This window comes from Pelophylax lessonae, assembly GCF_965119305.1.
Source record: "Pelophylax lessonae genome assembly, chromosome: 5".
Classification (NCBI taxonomy): domain Eukaryota; kingdom Metazoa; phylum Chordata; class Amphibia; order Anura; family Ranidae; genus Pelophylax; species Pelophylax lessonae.
The window spans coordinates 77,713,261-77,735,504 of NC_138772.1; the positions used below are offsets into that span (position 1 = coordinate 77,713,261).

Genomic DNA, 22,244 nt, shown 5'->3' on the forward strand with positions numbered 1-22,244 from the left:
ACTTCTCCCGGAAGTGATCACAGATGTCATGTGATCCTGCTATATAAGATCACATGTCTCTATGATGACTTCACAAGCCACGCCCCCCACAGTTAGAATCATCCCTCTAGGGTCACATTTAACCTCTTGTTCACCAGTACTGTTAACCCCTTCCCTGCCAGTGTGATTTTTACAGTAACAGTGCATATTTTTAGCACTGATTACTGTAGTAATGTCACTTGTACCCCCAAAAGTGTCAAAAACGTCAGTTAGGGGTCCTATCTGTCCTCCGCAATGTCGCAGTCCCGCAAAAAATCGTAGATCGCCGCCATTATTAGTAAAAAAAATAAAAACGAAAAAAATTACATAAATCTTTCCCGTAGTTGGTAAACGCAATAAATTTTGCGCAAACCATTCAAAATACACTTATTGCGATTTTGTTTACCAAAAATATGTAGCAGAAAACAAATTGGCCTAAAATGTTAAAAAATTTAGATTTTTAAATTTTTTTTGAGAATTTCATATAAAAGAATGTGAAAAATATTGTTTTTTTTTTTTCAAAATTGTCGATCTTTTTTTGTTTATAGCACAAAAAATAAAAATCGCATAGGTGATCAAATACCACCAAAAGAAAGCTCTATTTGTGGGGAAAAAAGGACGTAAATTTAGTTTGGGTACAGTGTTGCACGACCGCGCAATTGTCCGTTAAAGATCACGCAGTGCCGAATTACAAAATAGGGCCTGGTCATTGAGCAGCCAAAGCAGTCTGAAAGTGGTTAAGAAAAGCAACTTTACATTTGATAAAAGTATGCAACCACGGTTATCAGCAGACCTATGTCTCTTGTAATACAAACTCAAACTGCCTTTACAATAAAATTAAAGTACAGTAAAACCTTGGTTTGAGAGTAACTTGGTTTGAGAGCACTTTGCAAGACAAGCAAATTTTTAAAATAAATTTTGACTTGATATACAAGCGATGTCTTGATATACAAGTAGCGTCATGTCACAACTGGGTATAAAAGAGAAGAGAGGCCCCAATAAGTGTAGCAATACAATGCTAAGTATGCAGGCATCCAGGGTAAAGCTGTCCACATAGACCATCCTCCGCACAGCCATCTTCATCACACCCTTCCACGCTGCGCTCCACGACCAATTCAAAGCCTCGCTTTCAGATCACTCTACTGCAGGGTAATCTTCCCGGTCACGATTGCAGACGGACATTGTTGAGAGCCAGTGGTTCAGAAGATGATCTATGTGGATAGCTTTACCCCGGATGCCTGCATACTTAAACGTGCCTCTTTAATCATCAACCATGTGAGTTGCTAAATGTTGTACCCTCATTAAATGTCCCCATACTGCTACACTTAGAGGCGCCTCTTTTCTCTTTTATACTCTGTAGCTCCTGCTGGATTTGGCTTCTAATCCCCTTGTGGAGGCACCATTTGTGGAGGGACATTTTATGATGACACAACCTAGCACATTGATATAATCTTTGTATATAGACTATAAACTGAAAGACTGAATCCTATGAGTTTCCATTATTTCTTATGGGAAAATTTGCCTTGATATAAGAGTGCTTTGGATTACAAGCATGTTTCCAGAACGAATTATGCTCGCAATCCAAGGTTTTACTGTATTTGTAAACCCTTACATGTACCCAGTAAAGTGACTGGCCTCAGGTGATACACAGAGATGAAACAAATAATCCTACATAAGTTGTACCTATACGTCTTTTCTCTACAACCTCTAAAAGCACCCATTTTTCACAACATTTCCAAATTCCAGAAAGCAGGGGCTGGGGAGCTGACATCACACACTGCACAGCATAGAGCAGGGACATGAGTGTAATCTGAGACCTGAGTGGAGGGAATGAAAACTTCCTTTAATGCCGTCTAATAGGGAAACATCCACAGCTGAGGGTGTCAATCACTTTTTGTGTGCTGGAAGGGGGTTGGGACCATACGCCGGGATTCTGTGGTGTCGACATACCCAGTCAGAAGTGACTCATACAGATAACAGAGGGAAGAGAGAGCGGAAATGAACCACCCTAGGGGCTTTGGATTGAGGCAAGTACACACTATAGAAGGAGGTGCTTTGTTCATTTTTCATCTCAGAGGTTTACAGTGACCTTATTCATTACTAGATCATACTGTCTTACACACCATTCTGCTTCATAAACTGCACAATTAATGCAACAATAGGTGGTAGAGAATCATGATGTTGATTTTAAGCACATTTGCAAATTAATTTAAAGTGGGGTTCCACCCAAAAGTGGAACTTCTGCTTATATGCTTCCCCCCCCCCTCGGGTGCCATATTTGGCACCATTCAGGGGGAGGGGGGGAATGAGTACCTGTTTTCGACAGGTACCCTTCCCCACTTCCGGGGGACAGTGCCGAAACGCCGTCCCTTGGATGTTCGGCCCCCCTCCTCTTTCCTCCGCCGCCAGGCCAAATAGAAAGTGCAGCACGCTTCGCGCATGCGCAGTAAGGAACTGGCTGTGAAACCGAAAGGTTCCCTCACACCCTCACCGGCAGCAGCACCCGAGAGCCGATACGGGTGCCGACATCGCAGGAACCCTGGGCAGGTAAGTTCTAATATTTAAGAGTCAGCAGCTAAGTTATTTGTAGCTGCTGAATTTTATTTTTTTCCCTGGAGGACAGAACTCCTCGTTAACCCAGTCCCTTTCCCTCTACTGAACACAATGGTGAGGTATTTAGACCTCGTTTAATACATAGCTGTTACTCATCTGGTGTAAAGCAGTGAGCTGATTATATTAAAATAGGTTTTTCTGACCTTCTGTTCAATGGAATATGTCACTGCGCCACAGCCGTGTGAATGCACAGAATTAACAGAAAGCAATTAAGAAGAATGGCTTGCATCTTTTGACATTATCCCAGGGTGAATCATTTTGCACAGCCAACCCCAATGCTGTAATTCTTGTCTAAATTTGATGAGCTGTGCATACATCATTTCCTACCTTGTAAGGTTGTGTGCCTGTTCTAACCTTTTTTTTCTTTCCTTTTTTCTTTGAATAAATTATACATGTAGAGGCTGTTGCTTTAGAATAGAATATTTTGCTATTATTGTGGTCGGGCATAGTTATTAGGAAGTTAAAATATTTTTTTCAGTGAGTACTCATCATTTTGAATTTTTTATGATAAAGGTACTAACTTTAAAAACTCTAAAATCTTTAGAGCAGAAAGAGGAGTCCCCCCCCCCCCCCAATGAAAAAAAAATACTGTAGCTGCTGACTTTTAATATAAGGACAACTTACCTGTCCTGGAATCCAGTGGTGCCGGCACCCCAGCTGATGTTTCCATCAGCTCTCGGGTGCTGCCACTGCTATTCCCTGTAGAGGAGACTGGCAACCGCTTCCCTACTGCTTATGCGCGAAGCACACTGCGCTTTGTGAATGGCCCAGCAGCAGTGGAAGGAGGAGGAGGGCCGAACTTCGAGGTGATCTCGCTGGGGCGAGATTACCCAGAAGTCGGAGTGGGTACCTCTCAAAACCAGGTTTCCCGGTGATCAGATCAGGATCGGATCAGATAAGCAGAGCTTTCCCTTTTGGGTGGAGCTCCATTTTAAGCTGTATCTGAGCACCACAAACCTAAAACGCGATTTAAAGTAGAACTATAGGCAAAACTTTTTTTTTCTTCATTTTGAAAGAAATAAGGGAGGGTACTGGTAACCCCAGTAAGGTTTATTTTTGCCATCTTTGTCCCATTAGGAAGACTTGCTTTCACTTGCTGTCCCATAGGCAAAACAGGAAGTGAGAGGTCCAGCCCCCCCCATGAAAAAATTCAAAGTCAGCAGCTACAAATACTGTAGCTGCTGACTTTTAATATTAGGACACTTACCTGTCCTGGAATCCAGCGATGTCAGCACACCATCTGATGTTTCCATCGGCTCACGGATGCTGCTGCCACTATTCCCTGTAGGGGAAACCGGGAGTGAAGCGTTGTGGCTTCACAGCTGCTTCCCTACTACGCATGCACGAAGATGGATGGATGGGTAACCTTGCTTTGAATATTAAAAATGAATTAAAGTATTACTAAAGGCAAAACTTTTTTTTTTAGATTTGGCAGAGTGGAGAGGCTTGTCAGTTTTTATTGCTGTCTGTGCCCTCGTTAAGGAGATTCACCCTCTCCCAATTGTCCTGCGCTTTGGGAATGGCCTAGCAGCAGTGGAAGGAGGAGGGGGGCCCAACTTCCAGGTGAACTCACCGGGGCGAGATTACCCGGAAGTGGGAGCAGGTACCCCTCAAAACCAGGTACCTGTACCCCCCTCCCCCTGAAAGGTGCCAAATGTGGCACTTTGTGGGGGGTGGGGGAATGCTATTTAAAGTAGAACTATAATCAGGGAGGGTACTGGTAGCCCCAGTGAGGTTTATTTTTGCCATCTTTGTCCCATTGGGGAGACTTGCTTTCACTTCCTGTCCTATAGCCAAAACAAGAAGTGAGAGGAAATCTCTGCTAATTAAGGGAATCCCTTGGGGTCCCTCAGGTCACCAGAACTAGTGTCCCCATTGGAAGATTTCTCCTCTATTACTTTTCTGGGGACAACCCAAAATGTGGGATTTTCTTTTACTTTCACTTGCAATAATAATGGTAAACAGGGCAATTGGGAGTGGGTGAATCTCCTTAAACTGTGTTGCTGAACACTTCAGGGCCCTTCCTTGCACCCCCTATTACTCCCCAACTTCAGGGTTTAACCACTGTGCATTCCTGGTTAGCTGGCTCCTGGATCCCTTTTGACTTCTCTGGAGTGGTCCCCTCACTGGGACAGTCATAAACCCTGGTGTGCTATTGGCTAGGGTTCCTCCACTGCCCAACAAGATCCCTTATTGGATAAAGTGGGGAGATTCCCCAGACTCAACAGTTTACACCTGGAGGCATGTGACAGATGCTAAAAGATCAGGCCCTCCTGATAAGCAGACAGGGCCACAACTATAGCTTCCCTAGCACCTACCTAGGAGGGTGCTACATCAATGACTATATTAGGGATGATCGAACGGTTCGGGTCGACCATCGGTTCGACCCGAACATTGACTGTTTGCAATTCTGCCGAATTCCGAACTTTTTGCAGAAAAAGTTCGGAATTCGGCAACCACAACCGACCAAAATGCAATGGGACAGGAACTGGGCTTTAAAAGCCCGTGATTGGACCAGAAGCCAATTGAGGGGGCGGGAGGATGCTAGGAATGTGATTGGAGTGACTAGGCCCCCCAGTATATAACATAGCCCCGCCAAATCTCTATCACTGTAATACAGGGGCTGTGGAAGAGAGTGGAAGCAGTTCTGTTACTCCTGCTTCAAAAGTGTCATTTAGCAATTATTAGTGTGAGGAAAGGGATATCTAGTGTAGTTAGGGTACTATTTTCCACTATAGTTAGATTCAATAATCTAGTTTCTGTAGGGAAAGTGTTAAGTGTCAGGGTGACCGTAGTGTAGTGTAGGGTGAACTGACTCTGACTGCTATGGCAGGGTGACCAAACTCTTCCATGTCAGGGTGACCGCCATAGAAAAAAGATTGTTTGTCTTAGAATTGCAATAGAGCAGGCATAGGGCTTTTTTGTGGACGTCTTTGGAGGCAGGCATGACATCTGAACTTCTGTGTAGGGGTATATATACACACACACATATATGTATATATACACATACAGGTGTGAAAGTAGCAGAACCCTATGCCTGCGCTAATGAAATTGTTTGCAGGCATAGGGCTCCGCTCCTATCACACCTATATGTGTGTATGTGTATATATATATATATACATATATGTGTGTGTGTATATATACCCCTATACAAAAGTTCAGATGTTATGCCTGCCTCCAAAGATGCCCAGAAAATGCCCAAAAAAACGCCTGCAACAAAAACGCCCAGGTGTGTTGTTGCAGGCATTTTTTTGGGCATTTTTTAGGCGTCTTTGGAGGCAGGCATAACATCTGAACTTATAGGGGTATATATACACACACACATATATGTATTTATGATCTACCAGAACACTCAGATCCTTCTCCACCATTGACTTCCCCTTTATGTACTCCTTTTAGTATGTATGATGCATGCATATTCTTAGCCCTGAAGTGCATAACTCCACATTTATCAACAACAAACCTCATTTCTTTAGTCGCCCAAATAAACAGTGCATTGAGGTCGGCTTGTAAGTTGGAGACATCCTGTAAGGAAATTATTCCACTGCAAAGCTTGGTGTCATCTGCAAACACTGAAATGGTACTTTTAATCCCAGACCCGATATCGTTAATAAAGATATTAAAAAGTAATGGTCCCAACACTGAACCTTGGGGCACACCACTGATAACTTTAGACCATTCAGAGTAAGAATCATTAACCACTACTCTCTGAATTTTATATTTTAGCCAGTTTTCTATCCAATTACAAACCGATCTTTCCAAGCCTGTAGACTTTACCTTACACATTAAAAAGATAATAGAATCCGCGCTAAGGAATCAAAGGATATAAATAAGTACTAATAAGCTGCAGCCTCACTTAAACTATAGCCAAAAGACTATATAAATAGATAAGAATGGAGGTGATGGCGCTGCTTATATTATAAGGTGTAATTAGGTGGATATTCCTATGTAAACATATATCATCGGATGAATTGTATATAAAAAAGGCTATGGAGAATAGCCACCAGGTGGCGAAGTGTAATGTGCAAAGAAGTGCGGAGATAAATAAATATGTGTATATATACAATATGCAATAGTGATAAAAATAAATAGTCAACAGAGTGAATCTATAAACAACATTAAATAAATCAATCAATAAATAATATAAAATGACTCAAAAATCACGATGATAAAAATTAGTAAAATAGTGCGGGAAAAGCTTGACCAAACAGAATAAATGTGCAAATATACAGGAGAGTATTATTCAAAGTGTACAAATAGGTGATAGTACTAAAAATATAAAAATTATTATAAAAATTAAAGTTCGTGATCAAAAAATTGTGCAAAAGCAATAAAGTGCGGGAAACTTCTTTCCAAAGTGTGCCAATACGTAATAATCAGTCAATTCATATACTAGAATACATCCATAAGTAGGTGAGTGTACCCAGTGAGATAGGTGGGCAGTGACTTACGGTGACCCCCAAGGTGGGTGACTGGTGAGCTGCAAAGTGGCTACTGATGAAAAACCTACTCACCAGATATACCCACCCCACACAGGGGTATAGAGTGGGTATTGTAGATATGCCTCGCTGGTCCTTACTCTGTGTAGTGGTTCCCTTCCTGGGGGAGAATGGTGTGGGGTCCGCGGGGTATCGCAGATATCCTAGCGTGGGGTCCAGTACTAGGGTCTTGTTCCAATATGTCCGATGCTCCGTGGAGGGATCTAGTATGGCCACTCACAAGTATATGGATGGGAGGGTCATAGGAAGTGGAAAGACTCGATAGTGTGATATCGTAGGGGATATTTTATTCAGCAGTATACAATAAATGAATACTCACATTCAATCATATGGAAAACAGCGTGGTATTGGCGTCCCGGAACGCAATGCGTTCCAACTGGAAACCGGAACCGGAAATGACGTGACGGCGCTGTCACGTCATTTCCGGTTCCGGTTTCCAGTTGGAACGCATTGCGTTCCGGGACGCCAATACCACGCTGTTTTCCATATGATTGAATGTGAGTATTCATTTATTGTATACTGCTGAATAAAATATCCCCTACGATATCACACTATCGAGTCTTTCCACTTCCTATGACCCTCCCATCCATATACTTGTGAGTGGCCATACTAGATCCCTCCACGGAGCATCGGACATATTGGAACAAGACCCTAGTACTGGACCCCACGCTAGGATATCTGCGATACCCCGCGGACCCCACACCATTCTCCCCCAGGAAGGGAACCACTACACAGAGTAAGGACCAGCGAGGCATATCTACAATACCCACTCTATACCCCTGTGTGGGGTGGGTATATCTGGTGAGTAGGTTTTTCATCAGTAGCCACTTTGCAGCTCACCAGTCACCCACCTTGGGGGTCACCGTAAGTCACTGCCCACCTATCTCACTGGGTACACTCACCTACTTATGGATGTATTCTAGTATATGAATTGACTGATTATTACGTATTGGCACACTTTGGAAAGAAGTTTCCCGCACTTTATTGCTTTTGCACAATTTTTTGATCACGAACTTTAATTTTTATAATAATTTTTATATTTTTAGTACTATCACCTATTTGTACACTTTGAATAATACTCTCCTGTATATTTGCACATTTATTCTGTTTGGTCAAGCTTTTCCCGCACTATTTTACTAATTTTTATCATCGTGATTTTTGAGTCATTTTATATTATTTATTGATTGATTTATTTAATGTTGTTTATAGATTCACTCTGTTGACTATTTATTTTTATCACTATTGCATATTGTATATATACACATATTTATTTATCTCCGCACTTCTTTGCACATTACACTTCGCCACCTGGTGGCTATTCTCCATAGCCTTTTTTATATACAATTCATCCGATGATATATGTTTACATAGGAATATCCACCTAATTACACCTTATAATATAAGCAGCGCCATCACCTCCATTCTTATTTACCTTACACATTAGCTGTGTGTGTGGAAATGTGTCAAATGCTTTTAGAAAATCCAAGTATACTACGTCCACAGCCACCCCTCTTTCCAAGGTTTTGCTCACCTCTTCATAAAAATAAATCAGGTTCAGAGGTCATGCAGCCTCATAGGACTTTCAGAGGCGAATAAAAACTCCTCCTACAAGCTTTAACTAATGCTTGGCTGGAGACTGATAGAAGTCAAAAGACTGCTTTATACTGCTGATGAGAAAAAGTATTTAGCAGTTTATATTTAGTAAAATAATTGCATTTCCATGTTCTGTGTACTATGGGAGAATAAATATGGTGAATGCAGGCTCCTAGGTTTTTATAGCACTTTAAATAGCGTTTTTGATTTGCAGCGCTCAGATGCAGTGTAGTTCCATTTTAAACAAAGAAAAACTTTTATTTGTATTGTTTATGTTGGTAGGTGCGCTTTAAAGGTCTGCTTAATTGAAATTCTAGGTAATATGCCACTGAATATCCCAGATCCTCTTTATGGAAATGGAATCATCTAATGGAAAATCATTTTCATATCCTTTCCTTCATGCTTGGTACAACGCGTTGTACAGTAAAACAATGGCGGAGAAAATAGTCATTAATGAAATAACCTCTGTTGAAGTCATGGAGCAGGCTTTAAGAGTGCCGACTCACTAAAAGAATCTGCAGTTAGTATCCATGGCAACACACAACAGAAAATTCATTGGTGAGATCAATGGATCCCTGATTTCTGTTTCCTTGGGGTTAGGAATACGGTGTCACTTTCAGATCTGCCATTGTGAACAGAAATTCACAGCGTGATACTAGACATCAGACCACCGATAGAATACAATATGTACTTTGTGAGCTGTTCCTGCTAAAACAGAATAAACTAGCCGGGGTTTAATGAGCCAGAGAGTGGGGTGTCGATTGCATCAAACAAAAAATCTGAAATCCATTAATTGTTGGTCAGTAAAATTGTCCATCTTACTGATGGACCGATAGTAAAGCACAATTTGCAAGTTTAGAGCTCCATGGGCTTCAGGGTCTTCAAGTAGCCCCACCAAGTATGTGACCTTTGGTGCCGACACCTTGCCATATGTGACTGCGGTTGTTTATAAAACAAAATGCTCACTTTTAATACTCACAAACTCATTTTTCAAAGGAAACCGATAGCAGAAGGAACCATACCTGAGGGTAATGTATTATTTGTGAAATATGGTGTGCACGATGGAAATAAATTTGTAAACATTATTTAATTTGTATGACCCCAGGGTATTTAGACAGAGAGGGCTTAAAATAGCAATAGATTAATAAGATTGATAATGATCACTGAGTGCGGACTGCTTATCTGCTGGAAATATGTATTTTTGCTGTAGGTCAAAAATATATTCAATACAATAAGACATGTAATTTCTGTGTGTCTGCCTTAAAGGGATTGGGATGTGCTTTTGCTTTTGCCATTTGTTATTGAATTAAAAAGTATAGCATGATAGCTAACAAGGTGTCATACATACTAGAGGAAATAAAATAAACAAAAACATGAAACATGCATTAAAGTATACATTTTATTGTCAGAAGTAGTGGGATGCTTGCCTTTATACGCACATGAACTTTAATGGCATCCCGGTCTTAGTCCATAGGGTTCAGTATTTAGTTGGCCCACCCTTTGCAGCTATTACAGCTTCAACTCTTCTGGGAAGGCTGTCCACAAGGTTTAGGAGTGTGTCTATGGGAATGTTTGACCATTCGTCCAGAAGCGCAATTGTGAGGTCAGGCACTGATATTGGATAAGAAGGCCTGGCTCGCAGTCTCTGCTCTAATTAATCCCAAAGGTGTTCTATCGGGTGGAGGTCAGGACTCTGTGCAGGCCAGTTAAGTTCCTCCACCCCAAACTCACTCATTCATGTCTTTATGGACCTTGCTATGTGCACTGGTGCGCAGTCATGTTGGAACAGGAAGGGGTCATCCCCAAACTGTTCCCACAAAGTTGGGAGCATGAAATTGTCCAAAATGTCTTGGTATGCTGTCACCTTAATAGTTCCCTTCACTGGAACTAAGGGGCCAAGCCCAACCCTTGTAAAACAACGCCAAACCCTAATCCCCCCCTCCACCAAATGATTTGGACCAGTGCACAAAGCAAGGTCCATAAAGACATGGATAAGTGAGTTTGGGATGGAGGAGCTTGACTGGCCTTCACAGAGTCCTGACCTCAACCCAATAGAACATCTTTTGGATGAATTAGAGTGCAGACTGCGAGCCATGCCTTCTTGTCCAACATCAATGCCTGACCTCACAAATGTGCTTCTGGAAGAACAGTGGCGGCTGGTCTATAGGGGGCGCAGGGGCGCCACCCCCCCCAATCAGCATCTATCAGCATCTTCAAGGAAAAAAAAATTACCATTTAAAGCACACTAGGGGCGCCGGACCTATTGAAGTCTATGGGGGGGGGGGGGTTGGCATCCCACGTGCTGCCAGGCAGAGGTGCCGATTGGCGGCCGTTGTGGGTGTCATCGGGGCGCAGAGTAATGCGCCCCGATATTCCCACTTCTACACTCCTAGTCCTGTGATTGGTCCAGACTCCAGCCTGGACCAATCATTCAGGACTCCCGTCTGACGTCGTCGTGGGGGCGGTGCCTTGTTTTTTTGTGTTTTTTTTTGTTTTTTTAATAGAGTAGGAAAGGGTTAAAACCCCTGCTGGGCTTTTTTATCACTTTTTATCACTTTCTGTGTGTTATGGTGACATTTCCCCTGACTTAATATCCAAAAATGCAACAGGAAGTGAAAAGAATTCCCCTCTTACTTGTCTCTATAACAGGTATCCACATTGGAAGATTTCCCAGTGCCTTTTGTTCTGGACAACTCTACAATTTTGAATTTCCCCTCATTTTCTTTCTCCAGGACAATGGTCAGCACTACAAACACTTGATGAAGAGTCTAACCCTTTCCCCCTCTTTGCAAAACTAAAAACAAACGTTTTACCAGCGTTACATTTTAAGGCAATGTCCTCCGTAAGAGTGGTTATCATATTTTACCCTTCAGTTTTAGATGGTCATATAGGTTTTGACCATCAGTTGTGCCAGTTAGGTCATGTAGGGATTCATAGAAGAAATGGAGCTTCAAAACACATCAACAGTGACTTTGGAAAGTGAAAAAAGCAACCAAAAATTAAATATCCAGTGCTGCAACTTTTATGTTAATGTACAAGAATTTTTGATTTTGCATAGTTACTCCACCACTAAGCCAAGAGCCAAGCCAGAGGTGTAAGGTGCTAGTAGTTATTATTTCAAATGGAACAAAAAATAGAGTATGCCCCTAAACAGTTTAATACAACAGTTCAATCCCTATCTCAGAAGACAATGGGACCTGTACTGGGTGCTTTAAAAGAGAAGTATGGAAATTAAAAAAATAAACTTTTATACTCACCTAGGTGGATACAGCATTGGTCCAATGCTGCACCTTTCCCTCTCTGCCTCTAAAACTGAGTAATGAGTGATTAAACGCCGCTGGTCGCTCAGCTCTCAGTCTTCAGTGAGCAGTGGCATGGGGACTGTCAGCCACCGGCTCTCTGCTCTTCCACTCCAACACTCAATGGAGCCTGGCCTGTGGAGGAGGCAGGAGCGGCTGGTTCAGGCTCTCTACCACCAGGTGAGGTTAAAGCAGGGACTGCATATTTTTAGTAAGGACTGGCAGATTTGGGTGTGAAGTGTGCAATATGCTTACCTCTCCCAGCTTCAGTGCCCATTTGCCCAGTGCGCAGTTCATATAGAGACAGCTGTTCTTGATGGGGTTAGAATGGTGGGACTAGCAATCCACTTGGGTGAACCAATGGGATGGCGAAGGTAATAATGGGGGAGGTTTCCTTCCCACCTGTAGGATCTTTGCCTTAAAGTGGCTGTATACCTCGGACATGAAAAATTATCAAAGCATACCCTTCTATAGTGTGCACTTGTCTCCACCCACAGCACTAAAGTCATTTCTGTCTGTTGCCCCATTCCTCTGCTATCTGCATTGTAACTTCTGACAAGTTTTCCTGACGCAGAGAGAAAAAAGGTGACAGGGAAGGGATCTCCAGCACACAGCCTGTGATTGACAACCTCAGCTTTATTCCTGTGTGTTGTGTGAAGTGGATGTGTCCCATCCCTTCAATCAGCTCTCAGAGCTCTCCTCACTGAGCTCAGCAGAGTGTGTAGGAGGATTTGTTTCATCTCAGTGTATCACCTGAGGCCAGTCAATTAATTGCGTATATGTAAGGGTGTACAACTACTCTAATACAGAAGTATTATACTTACCTATATGGGTCTGCCATCATAAATAAGTAAAATACCCTACTCTATCATCAGGAATGTCATAGAGAATGGGACATCTCAACTATTTTGCCCAGTGCCTTCTTTAACCCCCTTAGCGGTATCCCCGAGCGTGACTTGGAGTGGATTTTTTATGCTAGGATCGGTATCCCCGGGTCACGCTCGGGGTAGATGTGCAGAGCGTGCAGCGGTGTTCCTTACCTTCTCCTGGCGATCCAGCGATGATCTCCCATTGCTGTGATCGCCAGCCGAGATCCCCACCGCTCGTCTGTCGGTCTGATGACTTCCTAGTTCTGTTCCCTGCAGCAGCAATGGTGCATGGGAGGGGAACTGGGAGGGAAATTCAAATGTTGCACAAAACACAATTACATAACATTTATATATATATATATGCATGTATATATATACACACATATATGTGTATATATATATATATATATATATATATATATATATATATATATATATATATATATATACACACACATATATATATATATATATATATATATATATATATACACACACATATATTATATATATATATAATATATATAACGCATGAATTATAATCTAATCAATAATATAATTTTATTATATAATATAATATATATATGTGTGTATATATATATATATATATATATATATATATATATATTATATAATAAAATTATATTATTGATTAGATTATAATTCATGCGTTTGTGTTTCAAATTTATCACATCTGGAATGTCTACTAGAGTCTTGTTTTGGTCATGTTTATGTCAGTAATTACTAAGAATTGTAGGCCTATAATACATTATGCCAAATTTCCATGCAAAAAATTGTACCGCTTTTGGTACATAATTCCTGACATAATCATACCGCCAGGGAGGTTAAAAGAGTAAAGTGTATCTCTACTATGCCTCACATACTGCTGACTTTCCAGTGGTTGAGAGCCCACACTGCAGTATGAGCGCCTACTCCTGCAGTGAACTAGGTATGGGTATAATGGATCAATTTTTGTTATGTCATTAAGCGTTGGCCAGATAGTGAATATATGCCTAGTTGAGTCTCATAATTTACGATTTGCTCTTACTCCTACAGTAGATATATATAGTGTTGACAATGAAGAATTTCTATTGTCCACAACAATTTTGGCAATTTCTTTTATAAATGTATACAGTATTTTGTACAGGGTGTTCCTGTGATTCAGGATTCTCAGAGCACTAGGGGGTTTGTAATAAGCGAGCACATCAAAGCTGTTTCTTTTCAGATTATCTCTGTCTGATTAAAACTTGAGCTGGAGCATGATATCAAATAGAGGTAGCCTTGAGCTGGAGCAATTTAAACACTTAAAGTGGAAGTAAACCCTCCTATCATTTACAGCCAAGGAAGCTGCCATCTTGGCCTCTGTTTAATCTTCAACTGCCATGATGCTGACCATGTGATCAGTTATGACATCAACCATTGGATGGTTTGATAGTTTGGTTGAGAGCACAACCAATGTGACAGTAAGCCAGAGATCTCCAAACTACGGCCCTCCAGCTTTTGTGGAACTACACGTTCCATGAGGCATTGTAAAACTCTGACATTCACAGACATGACTAGGCATGATGGGAATTGTAGTTCCTGAACAACTGGAGGGCCATAGTTTGAAGATCCCGGCAATAAGCGTTTCCAGCATGCAGTGGATTTAACTGTTTTTTTTAAGCTATTAAATCGATGGGTTTACTTCTGCTTTAAGCTAGGTACATACCATTTGTTTTTCTTTGTTCAGCCCAGAACGAAAAAAAAAAACTGAGGAACTCAAGAGGAGCTCACTGTACTAACTATGAGATGTTAGTACAGCGATCTCCACGCTGAGCTATTGTATTCTGACAGCCCCCCCCCCCGCCAGATTACACTGGTCTACACTGGTCAGCGCTCATAGGCTGAGAGTGAAAGATCTTTTTTTATCTTGCCCCTCCAATAGAAGCCAGAAATTCGACTCAACTAGACTGCCGTACACACAGGATGAATGTCAATCAGTTTTGGTGAACTGGCCGATATTAAGCCCATGTGCACGAGGCTTAAAAATATGATCATGGTATGTTTCTGTTAAACTTAATTTTATATTAAATTCTGTAGGATGAAAAATATTTTTATTACCTTAAGCATGGTGTGACCTTTAAATTTATACATGATTTTAGGAAAAGATGAATTGTTATGAAATGATCAATTTTTATTTCTGCTGAGGTCTGTGTTATTGGCTTACGCTCTTTGTGTGAGTTTCTGACCTATTACGGAAGAGTCATTAGCAGGATATATAATTCAAAAATGCATGCTAAAACAACTGTATACAAATATTCTTGTTGGTCAGTGTAAATGCCTCATGTTATTTAGCTCTCTCTCCCATATATCTGGAATATTTATGGTGAACCAACCCAAATCTGTCATGTTCACCAAAGAGGAACCTTTACAAAGAAAATAAGAAGTAAACAATGTAGATTTTAGAGCTCAAATATAAAACTGACACAATTAATATATTGAAGGCAAATAGGCAGTTCATTTTGCATTGGAAGTTGCACTTTGCAGGGGAATTTTCCCTAGAGCTTAGTAAATGTGATGAAATTTAACTTTGCAAAGGGTATACCCAATCACATGCAAGTAAATGTAAAAAAAAAAAAAAAAAACTATTTTTGCTTGCACATGATTGGATAATGGAAGTCAGCAGAGCTTTACCTTATTCTACATGCTCTGGGGAAAATTTCCTAGCAATGTGCAACTTCCCTTAAAGTGAACAGCCTATTTGCCTTTTTTAAATCAACCTCATTGTCTGGTTTATTCAGTTAACAAGAGCAAAGCCCAAGGAGATGAAGAAAATGCAGAACCGCATAACAACCAATAGGCTGTCAACTCTTTACTAAGCTCTTACACCTTGGAGAGATCTCAAATATGATTTGCTGCCATAGGTTACTTTGTTTTAAACATTCTCCATGTCTTACTGAAAGAAACAATTTGCCCTTATACAACGATGAAACTTATAGAGGCTCTTTAGAACAAATAAAATAAACGAGTTCCACTTCGTGGTGGAGATGTTTAGTAAAGACTTCCGCTCATTAAATTGTTATGCATATAATTTCTCGGTTAAAAAAATAAAAATTGCCTGTGAGCACTAACATTCTATTCGTAATATTACTTATTTACTTGTCAGAAATAATACTGTAGCCATTAAAAAATCTGAATTTATATATTTTTGTTACAGAGTGTTAGAGCATCTGGACTCATCCTTCTGGAAACCGTTTTGTTTGGGTCACTTCTTCTCTACTTCCCAGTGAGTACCAAAATCCTATGATTTCATGTTTGGATAATGCTTGTTCTATATAAAATTGCATAAATCAGTGTGAGGTATATAAATACCCAGAGGTGACAGCTCATGCTCAGTTTTGGGACTTATTGTTGGAAAGCTGTTGCAGATATTGTTCTGCCCTCATTACATGTGGCTGAGGAATAATTAGACAGACAGCGAACTCTCCTCCCTTAACAACACATTTAGGCAGGCGCTAGGCCATTTTTTCAACTTTTATTGCAGGGAAGTTAGAGTAAAACTACAATTAAAAAAAAAATAATATTCAATCAGTGTTTTGAATATACATTGCAAAAAGTAAAAAATATTACTGCGCAGGTGATAATAACCTAAGTGAAATAAATCTGCTTACAATATTACAACAGAACCAATTGTGAAGAAACATACATAAAAAAAATTGCAGCGCTAAATAAATGAAGTTCAAAGTAAATCATTAAAAATAGTCCATATAGTGCTTGAACAGTAAGGTGCATAGTGACAGGTAAAGAAAGTCCATTGAAATAATATCCAAAGAAATGTCATTGTTTAGTTGGATATCCACCTGGTGCATCTCCACCAAATCTCCAGACTCCACGTAATAGGATTCTAGACAGCCGTTTAAATAATGATCCAGCACTCAAAGTGAATCCCTCAGTGGTTAGACTGGAATGGAAAGTAACATGGCTGGCCAAAAAAAAACCCTGGTGCTCCCCAGACATGACCAATTAGGAAGAAAAAAGGGGGTCCACATAGTTAAAAACTGTAAAACACTTTTATTTTGGGAAAAGGTTAATAAACACCTACAGCAATCCAGTGAATAGTCAGCGATTGAAATGGTAGTTCCCAGGATAAAATCGACTTTTGGCATGGTTAGCTCAAACATAGACTATGTCCAAGTAGATGTGGAGTCCTCTAAAGAAGATGCATTAATGAAAAAACAAGATGGTTACTGGGGGCTGTCTCTAAGACCTCATGGTCTAGTCCACTATGACAGTGGTCCTCAACCCTGGCCTACAGGGCCCACTAACAGGCCAGGTTTGCAAGATAACTGAAATACATCACAGGTGATATCATTTGCTGCTCAGTGATTGCAGTACTCTAGTCTGCATCTCCCCAAGGTAATACTTAAAATCTGGCCTGTTAGTGGGCCCTGAGGACCGGAGTTGAGGACCACTGCACTATGATGATTGGAAGCTATGGTGGCTTTCAAGCAACAATATCTATACTATAATATATAATAATAATATATATATATATAACTATAAGTATACAAAAGAACCACAAGATGTTGATATTACAATTTACATTTACATACCATTAGCACATTGAATAATTAACAAAACAACATAAAAAGCATTTGCTGAAAGGCATGACAGATATAACTATTTAGGACACAGGTCTGAGCCCTTCCTACTTTATTGAAAACAACAGGAACACAAGGGAGTTGATTTATTAAAACTAGAGAGTGCAAAATTGGGCTTGTTCAATTAGCTTTGACAAAATACCTGAAAGCTGGTTGGTTTCTTTGCAGATCTGCACCAGATGCACTCTCCAGTTTTGGTATATCAACTTCACAGAGAAAGAAGAGCTTAGCTATGTAGTTACATTAGGAAGAACGTTGCAATAAACATAACACCCCCCACCTAGTGACAGAACTAATAATCACAGTGTAATATGTGAGAATGGTTGTTGCACCTATGTTATGTATTAACAGCATGTCAACACCCCCACTCAACAATTACTTATCATATAAGTCCCATATTATTTCAGAGTTCTTCACACTTTAGCTTTGGCATTGGTTTTGTCATAGCATCTGTTATCACCGTGTCATTTTTGCAGTATTCACTCACAATCACATTTTGTTCCATAAAGTCTTGGAGGTAATGATGTTTGACATCAATGTGCCTAGATCTGGCATTGATCTTTTTACTCTTTGCAAGCTTTGTACAACTAGTATTATCCTCATATAAACTGTTGACTAAGATCTTCAAGTAGCTGGCACAACCATGCGCTGCTGAAATGTACTGTATTCAGCTTGAGTAAATGATAATGACACAGAAATGTGTTTTTTGCTGGACCAGGATATTGGGCTGTTTATTGCCCATTTTGAACAAGTAACCACATGTAGATGTCAAAAAAAGTTTGTAAAAAAATTAAATAAGCAGTTATTTAAAGATGAAACCATCAAAATGAGAAAGAACAATAATAATGAAATATTCCTTTAAATATAGTGCCTGGGGGTCTCCTTAGTCTGCCTGTAATGTGGCACATCTGTACTGTGTATAGAGTGTGCTACTGCAATAATGACATTTATGAAGTCCCAGAAAATGACATTTTCCATTCAAGCTTTGTTTATTTTATAAACAAAGGCTTGGGGAGCCAGTCTGTATGATGAGGTCACAATTTAGAGCACTCAGAACAAGATTAGAGATTTTTTGGATAAATTATGGTGTCTCTTCTGCAGACTTTGGATAGAAATAACAGGTGTGGAAAAATTGGGCTTTGGGTGTTGGTGGTGTTGGTGGTGTACTCTTGATGAAAGCAAGAATTGGCCTTGTTGTCAAAAATGTAAATGATATGCATCTGTCAAACAGGTGTGAAAAATGTGGTCTTTGGATGAGGGTGGTGCCTTCACATCGAAACCCTATACAGGTGCTCTTAATGAAAGCAAAAATTGGCCTTGCTGTCAAACAGGTGTGGAAAAATTGGTCCTTGGGTGTTAATTGTGCCCATGAAACCTACCCCAAAACATTTCTTCCAGATAAAATCAACACCCACAAAGCTAGGCAGCTTAGACAGTCTTTCAGAGATTCAAGATTCAGAAAGCACTTAATCAGCAAGATTAGCATCAGGGCCTAGATAGCTGCTGCTAATCCAGGACTGAATCATTTTGATAAATGTCAGCCAGTCCATGGAGTCTGTGGTCAGAAGCACTCTCTTATCTGTCACAAAACCTCCGGAAGCACTGAATTCCCATTCGGAAAGCATGCTGGATGTAGGTCAGCACAGCAGCTCTATTGCATACTGGGCAAGTTCTAGCCAGTGTTCTGTTCCCATGATCTAGTAACCCAGTGGATTGTCAACTGGAAAGCTCTCCATATCTGTTTCCCCCCCCTAGATAATCTCCCACTATATAATGATGGTGCTGCCGATGGGATTTGGAAGCTGACAGCCCTGGGTGCAGAGGACTAAATAAAATTTGAAATGCATCACTGAGACGGCCCCCTTCTCCTTTGCTCCTTTCTTGACCAACAGAAGCCTCAAAACTATGTTTTCCACCAGACTGTAACCTTCCAGAGTCAGGGAAGGCATTATATAAACTCCTTTTTAAGGTGTCCTCAAAAGATTTCATCTTCTGCTCCCTCTGTGGGGAAGGGATGAGTCCTGAAACTTACGGTGTTCAAGGAGGGTTGCCAACTAATAGTGATCCTTCTCCTTGATGCCATGGATTCTCGGGTCCTTTCGCAGGCTTTGAAGAATGAGGGAGCCCAGGAAGCAGAAGCAGACCCACATGGAAGAAAAATATATTTAAAATATATCTTTAAAAAAATTAATTTTTCCCCCAAATATATTGGAAATATATTTGAAATGCTGCAATTTTGGCCATATTCAATATATTTCTAAAATTTTTTTCCTAAATATATTTGAAATATATTTGAAATGCTACAATTTTGGTCATATTCAATATATTTCTAAAAATTGTTCCCTAAATATATTGGAAATATATTTTTCTTCCATATGGGGAGTCCTCGGGGTCACTGAGGATTACAGTATCTGGAACTGTCTCCACCCAGCCACGTACATCTGGGAATGGAAAACTATCTGTTAAGGGTTGAAGTGTGTCTTGCGCTGCCTCAATGACTCCAAAGCTGCTAAAATCCTCCTCCTCCTTCCTTTCCTCTTGTGTGTTCTGCTCCAGCAGGAACACAACAGGGATTGTGTCACTAATGCATGCATTGTCACGTCTCGCCATCCCTGTGGCCTCCTCAAATGGTGACAGTACAGTGAATGCATCCTTTATCCGAAGCTATTGGCGTGGGGAAAAAAAGCAGAGCAGGCCCAAGCCTGTCATTGTGCCCAAGTCACACAGATACTTATTGATGGTCCTCTGCTTCATGTGCAGCCCCTGCAAGCATTGCCAAAGTCGAGTTCCACCTGGTGGGCATGCATTGTCATGTCTCGCCATCCCTGTGGCCTCTTCAAATGGTGACAGTACAGTGAATGCATCCTTTATCCGCAGATATTGGCGTGGGGAAAAAAAGCAGAGCAGGCCCGAGCCTGTCATTGTGCCCAAGTCACACAGATACTTATTGATGGCACTCTGCTTCATGTGCAGCCCCTGCAGCATTGCCAAAGTCGAGTTCCACCTGGTGGGCATGTCTCAAATCAAGCAGGTGGAATTCCTGCTGAATCTCAGCCAACCGACCCCTGGCTGTGTATGACTGTCTGAAATGGCCACAGACTCTCCTGGCCTGCTTCAGCAGATCTTCCAACCCCGGGTACCTATTTAAGAAACTCTGCACCACAAAATTGAGGACATGTGCCAGGTATTGCACATGTGTCAGCTTTTCCTTTCTAAGGGCAGGCAGGAGGTTTGTGCCATTATCGCGCACCACCATTTCTGGTTCCAGCTGGTGTGGCGTGAACCACCTCTGGACCTGCTCCTGCAGAGCTACCAGAATCTCTGCTCGCTCCTGTCTCATAGACAGACCAGCTGATGCACTACATGGCACCTTTCATTCTGACTCATTGAATAGGCCCGGGGTACTTGCGGTTCATGGGACAATTCAGCAGAGTGCAGGCTAGGACATGATGGAGGAGAGGGTGGAGTTGACAAATCTCGGATCATCACCACTAGCTCTATATAGATGTGGCAGCACAACAAGCTGCAGCATTGAGGCCTGTCCTGCATTCTTCTGAGTTACAAGCAGAGATACCCAGTGTGCTGTGAACTAAATACAGCATCTCGCAAAAGTGAGTACGCCTCTCACATTTTTGTATATATTTTATTATACCTTTTCATGTGACAACACTGAAGAAATTACACTTTTTCTACAATGTAAAGTAGTGAGTTTAGCAAAGTGTAATTTCTTCAGTGTTGTCACATGAAAAGATATGATAAAATATTTACAAAAATGTGAGGGGTGTACGCACTTTTGTGAGATACTGCATATCGCCCCTGACCATTCTTGCTGCACCACATGTCAGCAGCAACGTGGACCTTGCAGCTTACTGCCTTGCCCAACAATGCCACAACATTGCCTTTCACGTGATGGTAGAGAGCTCTAAAAGAGCTCTAAAAAACCTTAAGTGAAAAGAAATAGCGACTGGGAACCTGCCATTGTGGTACAGCACATTCTGCAAATTCACAAAAGGAAGCAGAATCCACCAGACAAAAAGGCAGGAGTTGTAAAGCCAGCAGCTTTGACAAGCTTGAATTTAGACGTTGGGCATGTGGGTGGCAGTGACTGTATTTTTTTTTTGCTGCAGAAGATGGGGCAGAGAAATTTGCGTGCTGTAGTCTGCAGCTGGTGGTGTGCTACTGGCAGATGTACTGCAAGGACCTGGGACACCCTGCGCTATACCATCCTCCCTGTCAGTGGAGGCTGCTGAGAGGTCATTAGGTATAGCGGGGGTAGACCGGAAAGGTGAGGAGTGAGGAGGAGCAGAATTGCTTCCCTTTTGTGTGACTTTCAGGTGCTCTTGCAAACAAGCTGATTGATGGGAGGTTAAATGCCTTGTCAACCATGTGGTTCCCAAATTGCTGGTGTTTTTGCCACGCTTGATGTTCTTGAGGCTAAGTTTGAAAATTGAAACAGTGCGATTGTGCGATTGGCTGCAAAAGGGCTAAAAAGGGCCCAAACAGCTGAGCTGTGGGAATTGGGCCGGAAGATAACAGTTCCACAATCAAGCCCTGTTCTATCTCTCTCCACGCTAATATCACACTGCAAATGGCCACTATGGGGAGAATATTTTCATAGTGTTGGGGTGGAACTAAGAGCAATGAGCCATGATTGAAAAGAGTGATCATTACTTTCTCCAATCATGGCTCTGACAGTGCTCTGTGCCCTGATTT

General features: G+C 41.2%; 1 protein-coding gene across 1 annotated transcript in view; it reads left to right on the forward strand.

The window, feature by feature from the left end:
- The window catches only part of GPR158 (G protein-coupled receptor 158), a 379,140-nt gene that overhangs the window by 229,534 nt on the left and 127,362 nt on the right, over nt 1-22,244 (forward strand). Inside the window, exon 5 of the mRNA XM_082258122.1 lies at nt 16,088-16,156. Within this exon, the coding sequence (XP_082114248.1) occupies nt 16,088-16,156 (69 nt within the window). The remainder of the gene's footprint in view (nt 1-16,087; nt 16,157-22,244) is intronic.